Genomic DNA, 20,564 nt, shown 5'->3' on the forward strand with positions numbered 1-20,564 from the left:
TGAAGACTGCTGTTCATATGGACACACGTACATGTAAGTGTACCCTAATGCACACTGCACTCAAGCTGCACTCAAGCAGATAATGGTTAATTAAATCTAAAGACTTACAATAATAATACATAATGCTTATAGCAATGTAAAAAAGCAGCAAAAAGTGATTAGAGATACCACTTAGGGGTATGTTAATCACAGCCAAATACCACACTGGACCCCACCTGGTATCTCCCCAGACCTGCTACCAGCCACTTCGGATAAGGGATTAACAAAACATTAATCAGAGATTGACGTATTTACATAGGGAAGTCGGGTGAGGTGAAGACTTCTCATTTAAAAGGGATAGCAACTCTCTAGTCAATAAACAACTACCAATAGTAAGCCATGCTAAATTCTGCCTCTTCAATGGTAAACCTATAGTTACAGACAAGGCCATCTGTAGCTCGTGAATTCTACATGAGGAGACAGGACCTCAGCTGACTGTAGAGGATTGCGTTTAAAGCCTGTACATTTCAGTGACAAAAGCTGTGCTACAAACTTCAAGGCTAGCACCAGAAGTACTATCATTGTTCAACCTATGTATCAAAGAAGTAATATGAAATGCACAACTCCAGGGTTTTTGCCATTGGAGCCATTGCAGGAGGGGGCCTCTTTGTGTGCTATGAAATAGGTTTATGTGAATGATAAGAGACGCCATGTGAGAAGAGCTTAAAGAGTCTAAGGAACCTTGACTAGTTTGTCTATCTTGCAGCCAGTCTCTCATTATCAATCGATCCACCGCCACGCTCCAGAAGCACATTTGAATTCTCTGTGACTCAATGTGGACCCTGGAGTGCATGAGGATGTGGACCCCTTCAGTGTGTAGAGGATGTGGACCCCTTCAGTGTGTAGAGGATGTGGACCCCTTCAGTGTGTAGAGGATGTGGACCCCTTCAGTGTGTAGAGGATGTGGACCCCTTCAGTGTGTAGAGGATGTGGACCCCTTCAGTGTGTAGAGGATGTGCTCCATTTCGGGTTGTGGTGGATGGGGAAATCAGCCTATGAAGCATAATAACCTCTATGAAATCCCTGAGAGAATATAATATGATGACTATTTTTGATTTATTATTGGATTTAACCAGTAGTTAACTATTTCATTATGACGATGGGGAGAAGATCGGGGATAACGAAATGACCCATTATACCGTGGTGTGAAACCGATAGTGTGGTGCGTTGCATGTGAGTGCAATGTGGCATAATATGTGAAGAACAAATTAGAAGGTGCCCGCCTGTTAACGCAAACGGATGTATTTGATATTTGTTCATGCTCTAAAAGGTGCACCATAAATGCACCGGTGACTAAATGCCCATTCATATACGTCAATCTATCTGCACAATAGAACTTTGTGGATAGGGAGTTGAGCACTCCAGTTGTGTCAGAAAATGCCTTAAACACACAGTGAATAAAGGATAGTTGAAATCAAAGTGTAAGAATATTTGGAAGATAAATACACAGCGCGGAGACAGAGGACGAGAGGTCAACAGGACGAGAAGTCAATAGGGTAATAACAATTAAGGGAAATAGTGTTTTTTTCTGTAATAGGGAATTATTGATCAATGGTTCAGAGGCATGGGAGGAATACGTCTTCTGAAATAGGATACTTTTTATTTGGCCATTGGCTAGTTTTAATGCAAGGAATACTAATTGGTCAACCACAGGCTAGAGCTGGGTTATAAAACTACATGCTGTCCCTTTGTTCTGGGGAGAGAATCACTGAGGACAGGGGAGAATGACCATCTACCTCTCAGCATAACATCTGTGATTTATCCTCTTTGAATAAACCTATTTTCCTCCCCCTGATTTGCTTTGGGGTTTGTGTTATTGAAGAGTAACAAAAGTGTGAAAATGTTTTGGGTTAAATTGACTCTACTGGGAGTTATTTTAACCCTTGAGAGTTATACACTCCCTGGAGTCAATGTTGATATCTGCAGTTCATTGGGACAGACTATTTTTAACTCCATTAAGAGTAAGCAGAGCCATGGAGTGAAATCTATAGAGTTATCCACTGATGTGGGAGGGGCCTCATTAGTTGCAGGTTGATTTTTGAAAATAGTTTGTTACAATATCTGTGTTTTCACATGTACATTGATTGTTTTTGATCTTATGCTACACATTGATGAGAACAGTGCCTTCAGAAAGTATTTACACACCTTGACTTTTCCATGTTTTGTTGTGTTACAGCCTGAATTGAAAATTGATCAAATATTGTGTGTCACTGATCTAAAATGTGCTTTAAATAACTACTCCATCTCTGTACCCCCCCCCCCCTCACACACACACACACACAATTCTGTAAGGTCCCTAAGTCGAGCAATGAATTTAAAGCACAGATTCAACCACAAAGACAGGGAGGTTTTCCTATGATTCACAAAGAAGGGTAAAAAAAAAACAGACATTGAATATCCCTTTGAGCATGGTGCAGTTATTAATTTTACACTTTGGATGGTGTATCAATACACAAGTCACTACAAAGATACAGGTAGCCACTGACTCCATAGCAGTTTTACTGCAAAGAAATAACTTTTTTTTTTTGAATTTTACCCCTTTTTCTCCCCAATTTCATGGTATCCAATTGTTGTAGTAGCTACTATCTTGTCTCATTGCTACAACTCCCGTACGGGCTCGGGAGAGACAAAGGTTGAATGTCATGCGTCCTCCGACAACCAGCTGTCTTAACACAGCACGCATCCAACCCGGAAGCCAGCCGCACCAATGGCAACCTTGGCTAGCGCGCACTGCGCCTGGCCCGCCACAGGAGTCGCTGGTGCGCAATGAGACAAGGAGATCCCTACTGACCAAGCCCTCCCTAACCTGGACGACGCTAGGCCAATTGTGCGTCGCCCCACGGACCTCCCGGTCGCGGCCGGTTACGACAGAGCCTGGGCGCGAACCCAGGGACTCTGATGGCTGCAGTACAGCACCCTTAACCACTACGCCACCCGGGAGGCCATGCAGAAAGAACTTTAACCCTTGTGTGGTGTTCGGGTCTGTGTGACCCATCTTCAATGTGTACTAAAATAAAACATTCTAATTCAACCTGAGACTCACGAACATGTAAAATAACACATTTTCATTGAGTGCACAATGTTATTACAATACATTATTTCTATACATTATGTTATTACAATACATTATTTCTATACATTATGTTATTACAATACATTATTTCTATACATTATTTCAATACATAGTAAAAAATGCAGTATTTTCCCACACTCTACCCCAGCCAGGTGCACATTGGGGGAGGCACACAACAAATAACTAGCTTTGCGTGTGTGGCTCCTTACCTCAATCCATCAGTATGGCAAAAATAATCTCTGCTCAGAGGGCCTTAGAAATCATTTTTGCAGAGAGAGAAACTAGTGTGGAAGGTACATCTTCCACTTTGGTAGATTCAGCCAGCCCCAGGGCCAGCCTGTCAGCAACCAGCTCATCAGCAGCCTGCAGGAGGAGAAATATGGATGTCAAAAAATTGTGAAATTGGATGTTGAATACACCTAACAGGCCTATCAATTCCTTTAAGTTTGTGTTCATTGCCGACACGTCCCTAGTGTCCTACGTGCCAAAGAAAGGTATATATGTGATACTCATGAGTACGCTGCATAGAGATGGGATAATCTATGGTCAAGGACATCAAAAACCAGAAATCATAATGAATTACAATGCCACAAGAGGAGGGGCGGACAATGCTGGTGACTGGCTACACCTGCAACAGAAGAACCCTACGCTGGCCACTTGTGATATTCTTCAACATCTTGCACATCTCGGCGTACAACGCGTTTGTCATCTGGATGGTGTTGAACCCAGATTGAAACAGAGGGAACCTCCAGAGGAGACGGCTCTTTCTCAAGGAGCTGGGCAAGGCATTGGTAAGACCTCAAATCCAGAGGAGGCAACTTATCCCAAGGACCCCAGCTTCTGCAGCCATTGTGAGGAGGATTCGGGAGGAGAATGCTGGTGCCCATCCGCCTGACCCACAAAACCAACAACTCCAATACTGGAAGTAAGTGTGAGTTATGTTGTTGCGTGTGCGGGTGTCTGACTCTCCTACCTTGGCCTGCTGTAACTATATATGTGAGTGAGTTAGATGTTAGTAAAATTCCTGAACCAAGTGTTTTCATCATTCTAGTTTGCAACCGATAGCAACAAGAAGCACTGTGATGTGTGTGTGACCAAATAAGGACAGGAAGACACAGTACACATGCATCAAGTGCAAGAAATACATTTGCAACACACACACAGTAAAACTCTGTCCCTCGTGGTCTGTAGACCGGCCTTAATTTGTGTTAAATGGGGCTCATTTAACATTTCCATAAAATACTGTATGTAAAATGTGTCCATCCAATTTGTTCAGTTCAGTCCTTTTGCCTAGTGTCAGCCACTGCACTAGCCAATGCACACTAGAACATGCTTAGCTCGTCTGAAGTGACTGGACCGGCCAGCTGAGCAGACCCACAGCTGAGCCACATCAAGGGATTTATAACTCCAGAGATACCATGCTATCCTGTCGCCGCAGTATCACTTTACTGCCTCTGAAATATTCAGTCCCTTGTGTCCCTAAAAGCCTTTCGTTGTCATGTTATTTTTATAAGCAACCATGTGCGCGGTGCGTTCATCTGCAAAGGAACGCCGCATTAGCTTCAGAGCTTTGGTTCCTCCTATACAGCTTCTGAACGTGCCGTTGGTTAGTCATGTTGTGGTTGTAATAAGCAGGATGTATTTTTAGTGCTGTTGCTAACGTCCCTCGCTGGGCCATGACAAGGAGCAAGTTGTAACCTCCCTGCTCCAAACGAACACGTTCTCCTTCGAGGCAAGCATGGCAACGTGGAGCACTGCGTGAGGAAATTATGTTTCTCTCTCCTGCATACCAATGTTGTTGTTGGGGTCTTTTCTACATGCTGAGGCCTGATGTTGTGCTTCAGTATTCCTGCTCTTGTTGGCTCCAATAGCGTACAGTAACTACCTGTCTGATGTTGTTATGTTTACTCTTACTGTACTCTAGCTGTCATTTTGCATCCATTCACATAGATAAATATGACCTATTATTATGAAGTCCTCTCCTATAGAATAAACTGATGAAAACGGGGGCCAGGCAGTAGCACTTTAGCTCCAGGCTCCAATATTACTAATGCCATAACTGGAGCGTCATTGTTAATACATTTGATTCAGTGGCCAAGCTATAGCCAGATGCTGCAAGGCTGTTGAGTCACAATGGAGCACGGAGCAGTCACCCCCCCCCCCCCCCCCCCCCCCCCCCCCCCCCAAAACACACACACACACACACAAAGGGATCTGGTGATATGATTCTTCCACCGTCACATCTGCTCTGCCATACAACCTTTAAACTGTTAATCCCTCTGTTTAAACAGGGCTACTGGCAAGAACATGCAGTAACACTCCTCTAATACAAAATGGATGGGGGGTAAAATGAATTGCACAGCAGTAAAGATGGAGCCGTGAGTCACATTCGTAATAATGTATTATTAAATTTGAATACTTAATTCAGTCCTAATGGGTAAAATGATAAAGATGAAATTCTGCACCGAAGGGACTCAAACCAGTAGTTAAAAGTGATGAAAGACAAAGGGAATTCAGTGTAAATAATTTATTTCACTTATACATACATTAGTCATTTCACAATTACTGTTAATACAATCTATTTATGCAGATTGCTTGAGACATGTTAACGCCTTTTCACTTCTATCTGGCAGAGTTGCTATACGCTGGTCTATGGCTTAGCTCAGATTACAAAGCAGTGGTGGATATCTCTTTCGTTATCAACATTAGGCCTACTATATTGCATGTTGTCATGTGCACCAAGGGCATATAATTGCTGCTGAAGGGACACATACATACACATAATCCAATAAACCAATAAACCGCAATCATACATGACTGATTTTAACCGAATGTAAGGTGAGCCTGGTGTAATGGAGTGATGTTTGTCCTGTCCTAGATGCACTGTGCATTTGAATTTCAACTCAGTGACCTATGAATCATGTTTTGGCAGGCAGCCAATGACATGGCGGGAAATGCTAACCATGTGACCTAACAAGGACATGATACTGAGAACATTGATTTCCACCCTTTTGGTATAAAATAGTGCAGTGTGACCAACCCATCTTCATATCTCCAAGTTTAACATCTTTGTGCCCTGAAAATGTTTCAGAATCTTTCATTATCCCCTCTCTCATAAAATAATTGATCCTCATGAAATAATTAATGAAAGCCTCTGAAATGTGAGATTACCCTGTGCACCTTTTTGGAAGAGACAGAAGAACTGTTGAAATCATCTGCCCACTTAATTCGAATTGCAACGAACGCTACAGAGACTCAACATGACGCCTGCAATTATAATCCCATAATAGCGTTTCTCCTCAGAAGCTGATCAGAGTTAATGAGCACTTTCTCTTGCTCTCTGCCACCGAATCACTCACATGCAGGCTTTTGTAGATCATAGAACTTCAATTAACCAAAACAATAGAGGCTTTCTGAGTACAAGCAGGAGACCATGTTACATGACCAGAATAATACAAGTAAATGAAATAGAGCGAAGTAGTTAGCTACTTAATATCCTTGCAATCAAAGTGGCCTTGTGGTCCGTGAGTTTCAGCTATAAGTGTTGTTGGGAATCCAATTGGTGACATTAATCAGTTTCATTGCATGGTGTAAACAGACATTTTGAGTCTGTCCCTGGAATACTATTGCTCAGTTTAGGACAGAGAAGGGATGAGGAAACAGCTCATTATCTGACACGCTCACAGTAAGAGAAAGATCGCCTTTGTATTCGGTCTCTGAGAAGACCAACAACTACAATACTAGGTTTCTGACACCAAGAGACTGGGGAAATTCTTGATGTTTGAAGGTCATTGGACTTGACTGCAAGTTGTCAATAACTGAAGCTAACCGAAAGAGAGCAATCCCAGGCAGCTTCTCCACATATGAATTTCGCAAGGAAATAATGCTCCTTAGACACTGTTTCCGCTCAAACACATTCTCATTCCATTCGTCCATAATAAAAAAAAGCATTTAATGTTTATGTTTACAGTACAAAGCATTTTCCAATGAAACCTAACCCACCTCTGGCGGATAATGCATGTAAATACACGAGCAGCATTACTTTCCCTGGTGTTGTCAGTGTTACAGAGGCACGGAAACTCTGCTCTTAGCCCTGTTAATGCCTCTCAGTCTGTCACCCACTCATCCACGAACCAGGATTGAGCCATGGTCTGCTCCTACAACCCAGAAGCCCATCCCTCCATTCACAGTGGACCACAGAGACATTGACAAAGGGAACAAAAATGAGTGCACAGAAAATATATTATGGGTTTAAGGTCCATCCAACCTATTCAAATCAGAAAGCAAACGGCAGTGATAATGAAATTATTATTTCACTACTTGCTCAACTTGATTTGACTAGTATACAGTACACTGCATTCAGAAACTATTCAGACCCCTCCACTTTTTCCACATTTTATTACGTTACAACCTTATTCTAAAATTGTTTTTTTTTTAAATCCTCGTCAAGCTACACACAATACCCCATAATGACAAAGCAAAAACAGGTTTTTATTTTTAAAATAAAAATAAAATAAAAAAATGAAAATATCCCATTTAGTATCCAGACCCTTTACTCTGTACTTTGTTGAAGCACCTTCGGCAGTGATTACAGCCTTGAGTCTTCTTGGGTATGACGTGACAAGCTTGGCATACCTGTATTTGGGGAGTTTCTTCCATTCTTCTCAGCAGATCCTCTCAAGCTTTGAAAGGTTGGATAGGGAGTATCGCAGTACAGCTATTTTCAGGTCTCTCCAGATATTTGTTAGATCGGGTTCAAGTCCGGGCTCTGGCCGGGCCACTCAAGGACATTCAGAGTCTTGTCCTGAAGCCACTCCTGCGTTGTCTTGGCTGTGTGCTTAGGGTCATTGTCCTGTTGGAAGGTGAACCTTCACCCCAGTCTGAGTTCCTGAGCACGCTGGAGCAGGTTTTCATCAAGGATCTCTCTGTACTTAGCTCCAATCATCTTTCCCTCGATCCTGACTAGTCTCCCAATCCCTCCCGCTAAAAAACATCCCCCAGCATGATGCTGCCACCACCATGCTTCACAGTATGGATGGTGTTGGCCAGGTGATGAGCGGTGCCTGATGTGACGCTTGGCATTGGGACCAAAGTGTTCAATCTTTGTTTCATCAGACCAGAGAATCTTGTTTCTCACGGTCTGAGAGTCCTTTAGGTGCATGTTGGCAAACTCCAAGCATGCTGTCATGTGCCTTTTACTGATGAATGGCTTCCGCCTGGACACTACCATAAAGGCCTGATTGGTGGAGTGCTACAGAGATGGTTATTCTTCGGGAAGGTTCTCCCATCTCCCCCGAGGAACTGGAGCTCTGTCAAAGTGACCAGCGGGTTCTTGGTTACCTCCCTGACCAAGGCCCTTCACCTTCCATTGCTCCGTTTAGCTGGGCGGACAGCTCTAGGAAGAGTCTTGGTGGTTCCAAACTTCTATTTAAGAATGATGGAGGCCACTGTGTTCTTTGGGACCTTCAATGCTGCAGACATTTTTTGGTACTCTTCCCCAGATCTGTGCGTCGACACAATCCTGCTCCTTGACCGCATGGCTTGGTTTTTGCTCTGACATACACTGTCAACTGTGGGACCTCATATAGACAGGTGTGTGCCTTTCCAAATCATGTCCAATCAATTGAATTGACCACAGGTGGACACCAATCAAGTTGTAGAAACAAGGATGATCAACGGAAACAGGATGCACCTGAGCTCAATTTCGAGTCTCATAGCAAAAGGTCTAAATACTTATGTAAATAATACATTTGAACAATTCTCATTATTTTAGAATAAGGCTGTAACGTAACAAAATGTGGAAAAAGTGAAGGGGTCTGAATACTTTCTGAATGCAAGGATCAAGATAGGAAAGTGCAAAGGGAGCAATACAGCCTAAAAGCTTTGTACTTCAACACTGGCATGTTATGACAACAAAATGTGACTAAAAATGTATTTACTCCATGCCCCTAATGCTCTTTTATTTTCTCTTTGTTTGGAGACAACCCAGCGTGCTTTTCAGCTGTGGTGGCGACAGAGGCATGCGTCCTCCAGCCTATAGTCCGGTGGCGGTGTTGGGGGACTGTCTATTGTCTTCTTTTCAGAGCGGCGGTTTAGTGACTGCGTCTGCAGCTCCTTTACCTCCTCCAGCACCTCCTTAGCCTGACGCCAGGAGGAGACGGCCTCCTGCAGAAGTCGCTCCGCCTCCGCCCGTCTACTCTCCAAATCACAGTCACTGAGAAGTGAGTGTGCACTCTTACTATGGAGTGAGTCATTACCCTTCAGACGGGGCGAGTCAGCACCTTTCAGGGAAGGTGAGCCGATACTCTTCAGACTTGGGGAGTTCTTACCAATTATATTTGGCGAGTCAATACCCCTCAGAATAGTATCCTTGATGCGAGGCGAGTCAGAACCCTTCAGACTTGATGAGTCAAAACTTTTTGAAAAGGGTGAACCAATGTTCTTGAGACGTGGGGAGTCAGAACCCTTCAGACTTGGCGAGTCTGTTTCCTTGAAACTGGAAGAATCCGAACCCTTCATACAGGGTGAGTCAGTAACCCTGAGACGGGGAGAGTTGTTACCCCTCAAATTAGAAGAGTCAGCCCTCTTTGAATGGGGTGAGTCTGTACCTTTTGAGCGGGACTTCTTGCCCTTCGTACGAGGTGAGTCTTTCCCCCTCAAACGAGGCGAGTCTTTCACCCTCAAACGAGGGGAGTCACTACTCTTACTGCGAGGTGAACCTGAGGCCCTGGAGTGAGGAGACTCAGAGCCTCTTAAATGGTACAAACGGGGTGAGTCAATGCCCTTTAGATAGGGCGAGTCTAAGCCTTTTGCACGTTGCAGTTCCTCCAATCGCATTTCTTCCAGCAGCTCCTGAGCCCTCTGCATTTTCTGGGCAATAAGACTCTGCAGTGGTCCGACAGGCTGGACAGGTTCACCTATGGGGTGAGGGTGAAGGACACCCCTGACTGGCCGCAAGGAAAGGACCTCATCCATGGAGGCGCAGCGGCTCCTACCTTGGGCACTGAACCTCTTCCCTGGTTGAGGGGTACAGGATTGAGCCTCAAGATGGTGCACCCGGTCCCAGGAGAGCTCGCTCCCGCAAGGCAGGCTGCCCGTCTTGGGTACCTTTAGGTCCTTTGTGGTGACACAGAGTTTGGAGACGTCTGTGCCAGAACGCTGACGACATGTGGTCCATTTGTCTAGGTCAACCCTGAAGTTATTTTCCCAGAAGCCTTCTTCCTCATCTTCTGGGGTGGAGTCATCTTCCTCGTGGACAAGGTCAAGGGTCAGCATTCCGTCTGATGAGGTGGATGCCTAGGGGGAGCACAAGAGAGTTTAGCATTCAACGGAACAGACCAGGATAATCCTTACAATACAAACAGTATAATTCCTTGTTTGCCTTCCAAAAATATAATATTGACTTGGAACTGAATTGTCAATGTTAGCCAAGGTAGCAAAACCCACCACAGCCAAGAGATGTCCCCGGGTGGGCAAGCGCCGTGCATGGGGAATCTTGGCACGATCACGTGTAGGGTGCACCAGGACACTGTCCTCTTCAATTGTAACCTAAGGAGACAATCAGAAAGAGAGAGTCATTTTTTGACAGTCAGCAAAACAGAAATGTATATTTGTGGAGGGAGAGTTATGGGAATGTAATGTACAGAACATGATGTACATTAGAGTAGAGTACATTGTAGGGTGTTGACAGAGGATTCTTACTATCAGGGCGGCAGACATGATGCAGAGTTCATTCTCACTTCTTGACGAACTCTAGCTACGGAAGATGGATTTTCACCCCATAGTGTGGGATGGGGAGTGAGCCACTGTTTGATTGCGAGGCACTGGGAAAACATGTGGGCGTCGGCAGGGACGGAGCATTAACAAGGACTCTGTTCCCGATGGAGATGGATGAGTCAGCGAGATATAAACACTTTGATCTCTCATCCACGCCTGGGGAGATTGAATTTACGTGTTTCCCGTATTAATAGATTTAAGCTGTGATTTTGTCCAAATTCACCAATTTTACAGTGTGCTTAGTAACTGCAAGGTTAAACATTTTTAGGGTTGGCTGTGGGGGCATTTGGAGGTTTCATTCATAAATGTTGCACGCGAGACACGCTAATGAGAGAGAAAAATAAGAAAAGCTCTAGAAAGCTGGGGAGAACTGAGAGCTAGCGAAATAGAGACAGGGAAGGGGAGGAGAAGAGTGACTGACCTACCTCATCAAAAATGCGGTTCTTGGCTTTGATGATGGCTGTATTGAGGGCATTGACCCACGACTCCTTCTCCTCGGGGCTAACAGCCAAAAACACAAGATTGGGAACCTGAAGACAAAAAGGAAAGAATCAATTGGTTGGTTGAAATAAGATGAGAAAGTTTAGGCTACTCCACCCCTCCTTCTTAAGTGGGCACTTGCACACTCCCATCATGGATTTGAAATGAATAAATTGGTGTAAGCATTGGTTAGAGGGATTTGTGAGAGATGGAGAGGGGCACAGAAAGCTTCATTTTTTGCACTAACTCTCTTGCACTGACTCTATGCACACACACTGGACTCTACCCATACACTCACACATACTTACACTGATACCCAAACACACACATACACACACACGTGCACACATGCATACTCACACTTACCACATACACTCATTGGTCAGTTTATTAGGCACATCCATCTAGTACCAGGTCGGACGGTCCCCCTTTGCCTCTAGAACAGCCTGAATTCCTCAGGGCATGGAAACGTTGCTCAATTGGTATCAAGTGACCTAACGTGTGCCAGGAAAACATTCCCCACACCATTACACCACCGCCACCAGTCTGTACCGTTAACACCAGGCACGATGAGGCCATGGACTCATGCTGCTTACGTCAAATCCTGACTCTGCCATCAGCATGACGCAACAGGAACTGGGATTCGTCGGACCAGGCAATGGTTTTTTACTCCTCAATTGTCCAGTGTTGGTGATCGCGCAGCCAGGTCACCTGTGATACAATTCAACGTATATTCGTATCTGAGGACGTCAGGAGACAACGTGGAAACCGGCCACTAGGGGCAACAGTGAGGGTTGTCACCTTCAAGTAGGTTTCGGTTTTGCTAGGTCATTGTGGATGGGGATGGCAGATGGGTGTAGGCACCTACCTCTGATTTCCAAGGTTGCAAGTTTGAATCCAGCGATCGAAAGTTGCTTTTGATCATTTTGTTTTAAGCTTATCCCAAACCTTAACCCTTACCGTAACCATTCGGAGTTAATGCCAAACCTTAAGAATTTGGAGGTAATGCCTGAACTTAATCCTAAACTTGCAAATTCAGAGTTAATGCCTAAACTTACCCTTAAACACTTCGAAATTTGACGTTTGAGAAACATGAATGTCCAATTCTGATGTGAGACTGTGAGAGCTGGTAGAATTGCGTGCCCACTGGAGCCGCTTCTTCTTGTTTTTAGCTGATTGGATTATTAAATTAATAAATATTGTAAGACACCAACCATCTGCCTCCTGTGTCTGCATCTGGGTCTCGCCTTGTGCCTTGATAGTACGAACTGGTCATGACAGACCCAGCAGACTTGGACCAGCTCCGCCATGCTGTCTCCCTGCAGGGAGCCACCATTGGGAGACGTCAGGAGTTGCTACAGGGCCTTTTGGAAGGGCTCAGTTCCTTGACGGAATGCCATGACCATGGGTTAAAGACTATTATGGAGCAAATCAGGGAGTTAGCTCAGAGACTGTCTGCCACCTCTGAAAAACCTCAATCACCCAGGAATTGTTTCCCTATCTGTGGTGAGTTTGTACAGCTTATCCTGACTCCCCATGAACCCCGCTTACTTACTCCAGAGTAATATTCGGGGAATCCTGGTACCTGCCGGGGTTTCCTTTCTCAGTGCTCGCCTATTTTTGAGCTACGGCCATCTTCGTTTTCTTCAGACCGATCAAAGATAGCGTGTATAATTACGCTAATGTCGGAAAGGGTGCTCTCCTGGGCTACAGCAGTTTGGGAACAACAATCTGCCATTTGCGGTCATTTGCAGGAAATCATGGCAGAGGTGAGAAAAGTTTTTGAGTCTCCGGTATCTGGAAGAAAGGCGGCCAGCAAACTGCTTGACTTACGTCAAAACTCCCGTAGTTGGCCGCCGAGAGTGCCTGGAATCCGGAGTCTCTTTTTGCTACTTTTCTGCACGGATTATCTGAGGAGGTAAAGGATGAGCTAGCTGCTCGGGAACTGCCAGTGGACCTCGACTCTCTTATCGCCTTAACCACTCAAATTGATGGACGCCTAAGGGAACGCAAGAATGAGAGGTCTGGTCTCGGGCACACTCGTGCACTCGATATGGCACGTTCACCTACTATGGAAACCGGATGTCTCCGAAGGCAGCTCTTCCGAGAGGAGTTGAAGTCACCCGAGCTCTCTCGTGAATCTACGACAGGTGAGTTGGATACTCCTGAGCCTATGCAGTTGGGAAGAACTAGGCTATCAGTTAGGGAGCGCTCACGGAGGATGAATAATAACTGCTGTCTGTACTGTGGAGGGCAGGACATTTTATTGCTACCTGCCCTATTAGGAAACCCTTGTCTCTAGTGGGTACCAGTACTATGGTGAGTCAGACTGGGAGTTCCCTAATACCCATCACCCGCACACCCCTTTTTGCTCTTGTTCTGAGTTCTCATTGACACTGGGGCTGATGAATGTCTTATGGATTGCACGATAGCTTCGGAGCTTGGTTTTCCCACGCAGCCTATCTCTGTGCCCATGGATGCTAGGGCACTGGACGACCTCTCTATAGGGGAAGTCACCCATAGTACTGTGCCTGTTCAATTATGGGTTTCTGGTAACCACAGTGAGACAATACAGTTCCTCCTCATTGCATCTCCCCATGTTCCAGTTGTTTTTGGATTTTCCTGGCTCCAAAAGCACAATCCTGTGATTGACTGGACCACAAGCTCCATCCTGGGTTGGAGCCCATTTTGCCATTTCCACTGCCTTCAAGCAGCACAGCCTTCCCCTAGTCGTCTTCCTCAGGAGGTTAGCAAGACTGTTATCCCGACGGAATACCATGACCTCCTGGAAGTGTTTAGCAAGGAACGTGCCCCTGCACAGTCCTTATGATTGTGCCATTGATCTTCTCCCTGGCACTACACCACCTTAGGGTCGGTTGAACTCTCTGTCCCGACCAGAGACCATTGCTGTGGAGGAGTATATAGATGAGTCTCTGGCCGTCCCTCCGTCTGCATCTCCTGCCGACGCAGGGTTTTTCTTTGTGGAGAAGGACAAGACCCTGCGCCCATGCATTGACTACCGAGGACTTTACGATATCACTGTCAAAAATCGTTATCCCCTACCTCTCCTTGGCGTTTGAATCTCTCCAGGGGGCTACCATGTTTTTCAAGTTGGACCTTTGGAATGCCTACCACCTGGTTCGGATATGCGAGGGGGATTAATGGAAGACAGCCTTCAACACAGCCAGTGGACAATATGAGAAGCAGGTCATGCCATTTGGACTCACAAACACCCCCGCTGTCTTCCAGGCTTTGGTCAATGATGTGCTTCGGGACATGCTAAACCGGTTTGTGTTAGTCTACCTGGACGACATCCAGTTTTTTTCCCGATCTGCCCAAGAACATTTACTCCATGTCAGACAGGTCCTTCAGCGCCTCCTGGAGAACTGTTTGTGAAAGCCGAGAAGTGTGAGTTCCACCGCTCATATCCCTTTCTGGGATATGTCATGGCTGAGGGAAATGTTCAGATGGATTCTGGAAAGGTGAAAGCAGTGGTGGATTGGCCTCAACCAACATCCAGGGTGCAGCTGCAACGGTTTCTTGGTTGTGCAAACTTTTACAGCCATTTCATTCGGGAATACAGCACCCTGGCGGCCCACCTCTCGGAAATTACCTCCCCCAAGGTACCGTTCAAATGGTCTCCAGCTGTCGACAAAGCCTTTGTGGACCTGAAGCATCGGTTCACAAGAGCACCCATCCGCATCCATCCGGACCCCTTGTGTCAATTTGTGGTGGAAGTGGATGCTTCAGATGTTGGAGAGGGGGCCATACTGTCCCAGCGATCTGCCCGGGACCAGAAGCTTCATCCCCTTGGGTTGTGCCGTGGCGGAGATCTTTGTGGGCTATACTCGGCCTTGTCTCAGGATGGTAAGTGGTGGTTGAAGATATCCTTCTAGTGGTGTGGGGGCTGTGCTTTGGCAAAGTGGGTGGGGTTATATCCTGCCTGTTTGGCCCTGTCCGGGGGTATCGTTGGATGGGGCCACAGTGTCTCCCGACCCCTCCTGTCCCAGCCTCCAGTATTTATGCTGCAGTAGTTTATGTGTCGGGGGACTAGGGTCAGCTTGTTATATCTGGAGTATTTCTCCTGTCTTATCCGGTGTCCTGTGTGAATTTAAGTATGCTACCTCTAATTCTCTCTCTTTCATTCTTTCTCTCTCTCAGAGGACCTGGGCCCTAGGACAATGCCTCAGGACTTCCTGGCCTGATGACTCCTTGCTGTACCCAGTCCACCTGGCCGTGCTGCTGCTCCAGTTTCAACTGTTCTGCTTGCGGCTATGGAACCCTGACCTGTTCACCGGACGTGCTATCTGTCCCAGACCTGCTGTTTTCAACTCTCTAGAGAAAGCAGGAGTCGTAGAGATACTCTGAATGATCGGCTATGAAAAGCCATTTACTCCTGAGGTGCTGACCTGTTGCACCCTCGACAACCACTGTGATTATTATTATTTGACCCTGCTGGTCATCTATGAACATTTGAACATCTTGGCCATGTTCTGTTATAATCTCCACCCAGCACAGCCAGAAGAGGACTGGCCACCCCTCATAGCCTGGTTCCTCTCTAGGTTTCTTCCTAGGTTCTGGCCTTTCTAGGGAGTTTTTCCTGGCCACCGTGCTTCTACACCTGCATTGCTTGCTGTTTGGGGTTTTAGGCTGGGTTTCTGTACAGGAATTTGTGACATCAGCTGATGTAAGAAGGGCTTTATAATTATAAATACATTTGATTTGATCCCTGTGCTTTCTTGTCCCAACGTCTCAGTCCTGCTGAGAGGAACTACGATGTTGGCAACCGAGAACTCCTGCCGGTGAAAATGTCGTCGGAGGAGTCGAGGCACTGGCTGGAAGGATCAGAACAGCCATTCCTGGTCTGGACCGACCATAAAAATGTGGAATTTTGCCGTTCAGCCAAGCGCCTCAACTCAAGGCAGGCCCGGTGGGCCCTCCTGTTTACCAGATTAAACTTGAACCTTTCCTACTGTCCAGGGTCTAAAAATGTGAAGCCTGATGCTCTCTCCCAACTATACAATTCCTCTGCCACACGCTCTACTTCCGAAACCATTCTCCCTATCTCATGCCTTGCTGCCACCGTGGATTGGGGTATTGAGAACCTGATTCACGAGGCGCAACGCTCCCAGCCTGGACGTGAAGGGGGCCCGGCTAACCGGCTGTTTGTCCCTAACCCAGTCTGGTCCCGGATCCAGGAATGGGCTCATTCCTCCAGGCTGACCTGTCATCCAGGGTCCCGTCGTACACTAGCCTTCCTTCGACAACGTTTCTGGTGGCCCACAATGGTCCCTGATGTCTCTGCCTTTGTCACCGCATGCACTGTGTGTGCTCAAAAAATTGAAACATTTCCCCGGTTCTCCAAGGCCACCCATTTCACCCTCTCCCCAAACTACCTTCTGCCAAGGAGATGGCCCAGCTTATGGTGCAGCATGTCTTCCGGATCCATGGACTCCCGGTAGACATGGTCTCCGATCAGGGTCCACAGTTCTCGTCTCACTTCTGGAAGGCATTCTGCACCCTTATTGGGCCGTCGGCCAGCCTGTCATCCGGATTCCATCCCCAAACTAACGGTCAGTCGGAGCGAGCCAACCAAGACCTGGAGACCACCTTAAGGTGCCTGGTCTCAACCAACCCACTACCTGGAGCCGTCAACTGGTCTGGGTGGGGTATGCCCGGAACACTCTTCCCAGTTCTGCCAAGGTACTCTCCCCTGGAGAAGAGTCGAGTGCTCCATGGGGTATCAGCCTCCACTCTTCCCTGAACAAGAGCAGGAGGTCAGCGTACCCTTGGCCCAGATGTTTGTCCACCACTGTCGACGTACCTGGAGAAGAGCCAGGGCGGCTATTCTCAAGACCAACTCCAGGTATAGTCGACAAGCGGACCGTCGCCGGACCCAAGCTCCCTGCTACCACATTGGGCAGACGGTATGGCTTTCCACTCGGGATCTGCTCCTTCCACTCGGGATCTGCCCCTATGTCTCACTGTCCTTTGTCTACTGTCTCCAGGCCCATCCCTCCCCCCCAGGTTATAGGTGGCCAGCCAGCGTATATGGTGAGATGCCTCCTGAAGGTTTGACCGCAGGGCAGGCGTTTCCAGTACCTGGTTGACTGGGAGGGTTATGACCTGGAGGAGAGGTGCTGGGTCCCTGCTAAAGACATCTTGGACCCGGCCCTCATCGCTGATTTACACTACCGACACCCTGGTCAGCCAGTTATGCGCCCAGGTAGGACGCCAGGTGGCGGCACTGTCATGCTCTGATCTGTTTCACCTGTTCCTGTGATTGTCTCTACCCCCTCCAGGTGTCACTTATTTTCCCCAGTGTATTTATCCCTGTGTTTCCTGTCTCTCTGTGCCAGTTCGTCTTGTATATTAGTCAAGTCAACCAGCGTGTTTTTCCCGTTCTCCTTTTGCTATTCTCTTTTTGATAGTCTTCCCGGTTTTGATCCCTGCCTGACTCTGGACTACTTTCCCGCCTGCCTGATCATCCTGCGTCCCCTGGCCTTGATTCTGCATGCCCTTCAGTACCTTTTGGACTCCGAACTGGTTTTGACCCTTTTGCTGGTCCACGACCATTCTCTTGCCCCACCCTTTTGGATTAATAAATATTGTAAGACTCCAACCATCTGCCTCCTGTGTCTGCATGTGGATCTCGCCTTGTATCATGATACTGATAGGAGTGGAACCCGATGTGGTTGTCTGCGGCAATAGCCCATCTGTGACAAGGACAGGCGAGTTGTGCGTTCCGAGATGCCGTTCTGCACCCCACTGCCCCATTATTTGCGACCCTCCTGTTAGCTTGCACAATTCTTGGCATTCTCCTTCGACTTCTCATCAACAAGCTGTTTTTGTTTGTTGCACCATTCTTGGTAAACCCTAGACACTGTCGTCCATGAAAAGCCTAGGAGTTCAGCCAGTTCTGAGATAGTGGAACCGGTGCATGTGACTCAATTTTTGTTAACTGGGTGATGTACCTAATAAACTGCCAACTGAGTGTACGCTGCTGCTACTGTCAATTATTATGTTGCCTAGTCACTTTACCCCTACCTACATGTACATAGCTACCTCAATTACATCGTACCCCTGCACCTCGACTTGGTACTGGTACTCCCTGTATATAGCCATGTTATTTTGACTTGCCCTGCCTACACCCGCCCTACTGGAAACCTCTTTGTTAAGGTTTATGTTTGTGTCGTGCTTATGTTTGCAATACTGACAACAAAGTTTGTATATGTGGATAATATATTTTGTGTAAAACATATAAATAGTGGCAGGGTCTACAGGAAATCCCGGACTACAAGAAGAAAACCAGCCACGTCACGGACACCGACGTCACACTTCCAGACAAACTAAACACCTCTTTGAGGATAATACAGTGCCACCATCTAACAAGAACTGTGCCCCCTCCTACCCCACTACCCACTCTCCTTCTCCGTGGCCGACGTGAGTAAAACATTTAAACATGTTAACCCTCACAAGGCTGCTGGCCCAGATGACATCCCTAGCCGCGTCCTCTGAGTATGCGCAGACCAGATGACTGGTATGTTTACGGACATATTCAATCGCTTCCTATCCCAGTCTGCTGTCCCCACATGCTTCAAGATGGCCACCATTGTTCCTGTACCCAAGAAGGCAAAGATAACTGAACTAAATGACTACCGCCCAGTAGCACTCATTTCTGTCATCATGAAGTGCTTTGGGAGACTAGTCAAGGATCATATCACCTCCACCTTACCGGCCACCCTAGACCCACTTCAGTTTGCATACCGCCCTAACAGGTTTACAGACGACGCAATCGCCATCACACTGCCCTATCCCATCTGGACAAGAGGAATACCTATGCCAGAATGCTGTTCATTGTCTACAGCTCAGCATTCAACACCATAGTACCCTCCAAGCTCATCATCAAGCTGGAGGCCCTGGGTCTCAGGCCCACCCTGTGCAATTGGGTCCTGGACTTTCTGACGGTCCGCCCCCAGGTGGTGAAGGTAGGAAACAACATCTCCACCTCGCTGACCCTCAAAACTGGGACCCCGCTAGGGTGCGGGTTCAGGAGGTTGAAGAAATGTGGCTTGTCACCCAAAACTCTGACAAAGTTTTACAGATCCATATTTGAGAGCATCCTGTCGGGCTGTATCACAGCCTGGTACGGCAACTGCTCCACCCTCAACTGCAAGGCTGTCCAGAGGGTGGTGAGGTCTGCACAACGCATCACCAGGGGAAAACTACCTGCCCTCCATGACACCTATAGCACCAGATGTCACAGGAAGGCAAAAAAGATAATCAAAGACAACAACCACCTGAGCCACTGCCTGTTCACACCGCTATCATCCAGAAGGCGAGGTCAGTACAGGTGCATCAAAGCTGGGACAGAGAGACAGAAGCTTTTCTTCAGTCTCAAGGCCATCATACTGCTAAACAGCAATCACTAACAGAGAGGTTGCTGCCTACATGGAGACCCAATCAATGGGCACTTTAATAAATGGATCACTAGTCACTTTTAAACAATGCCACTTTAAATAATGTTTACATAGCTTATATTACTCATTTCATATGTACATACTGTATTTTATACCATCTATTGCACCTTGCCTATGCCGCTCAGCCATTGCTCATCCATATATTTATATGTACATATTCTCATTCCCCCTTTAGATTTGTGTGTATTAGGTATTGTTGTGGAATTGTTAGATCACGTGTTAGATATTACTGCACTGTCGGAACCAGAAGCACAAGCATTTCGCTACACTCGCATTAACATCTGCTAACCATGTGTATGTGACCAATACAATTTGATTTGATGTAGCCTACTACCCCCTGAAAAAGAACATGAAATCCTGCTTATGCTTACTGATGCATGGAATGCAATAGTTTGAACAGATTTGTGTACAACATGAAGTTTGTAGGCTACACCAGCAGCGAAGCAGTCAGCACAGCACCTACGTATGTACCGGAGTGTGCACAGCAGAAAACAAGGTCTGAGGTTAACACAGGCTTAGGAGATCTTGTACATTTTTGGTCTATGAGATAATATCAGTCCGTTAACATGACCTCCTATGAATTATGAAGCCTTTAAGTGCTTTTTTTTTAAATGACATAAATGCTTCAAAATCTCCTACGCCTGTGTTTACCACAGACCTTATTTTCGGCATTTATCCAAAAACGCCATTCATTTTCCCATAGGCTTTGTCCAATG

General features: G+C 46.5%; 1 protein-coding gene across 1 annotated transcript in view; it reads right to left on the reverse strand.

The window, feature by feature from the left end:
• Positions 1 to 5,624: 5,624 nt before the first annotated feature.
• The window catches only part of LOC139392404 (pleckstrin homology domain-containing family O member 1-A-like), a 26,614-nt gene continuing 11,674 nt past the window's right edge, over positions 5,625 to 20,564 (reverse strand). The window contains exons 4-6 of the mRNA XM_071140377.1: positions 11,314 to 11,418; positions 10,559 to 10,660; positions 5,625 to 10,408 (exon numbers count right to left, since the gene is read on the reverse strand). Coding sequence (XP_070996478.1) covers positions 9,110 to 10,408; positions 10,559 to 10,660; positions 11,314 to 11,418 — 1,506 coding nt within the window. The 3' untranslated portion in view covers positions 5,625 to 9,109. The remainder of the gene's footprint in view (positions 10,409 to 10,558; positions 10,661 to 11,313; positions 11,419 to 20,564) is intronic.

This window comes from Oncorhynchus clarkii, chromosome 32, assembly GCF_045791955.1.
Source record: "Oncorhynchus clarkii lewisi isolate Uvic-CL-2024 chromosome 32, UVic_Ocla_1.0, whole genome shotgun sequence".
Classification (NCBI taxonomy): Eukaryota; Metazoa; Chordata; class Actinopteri; order Salmoniformes; family Salmonidae; genus Oncorhynchus; species Oncorhynchus clarkii.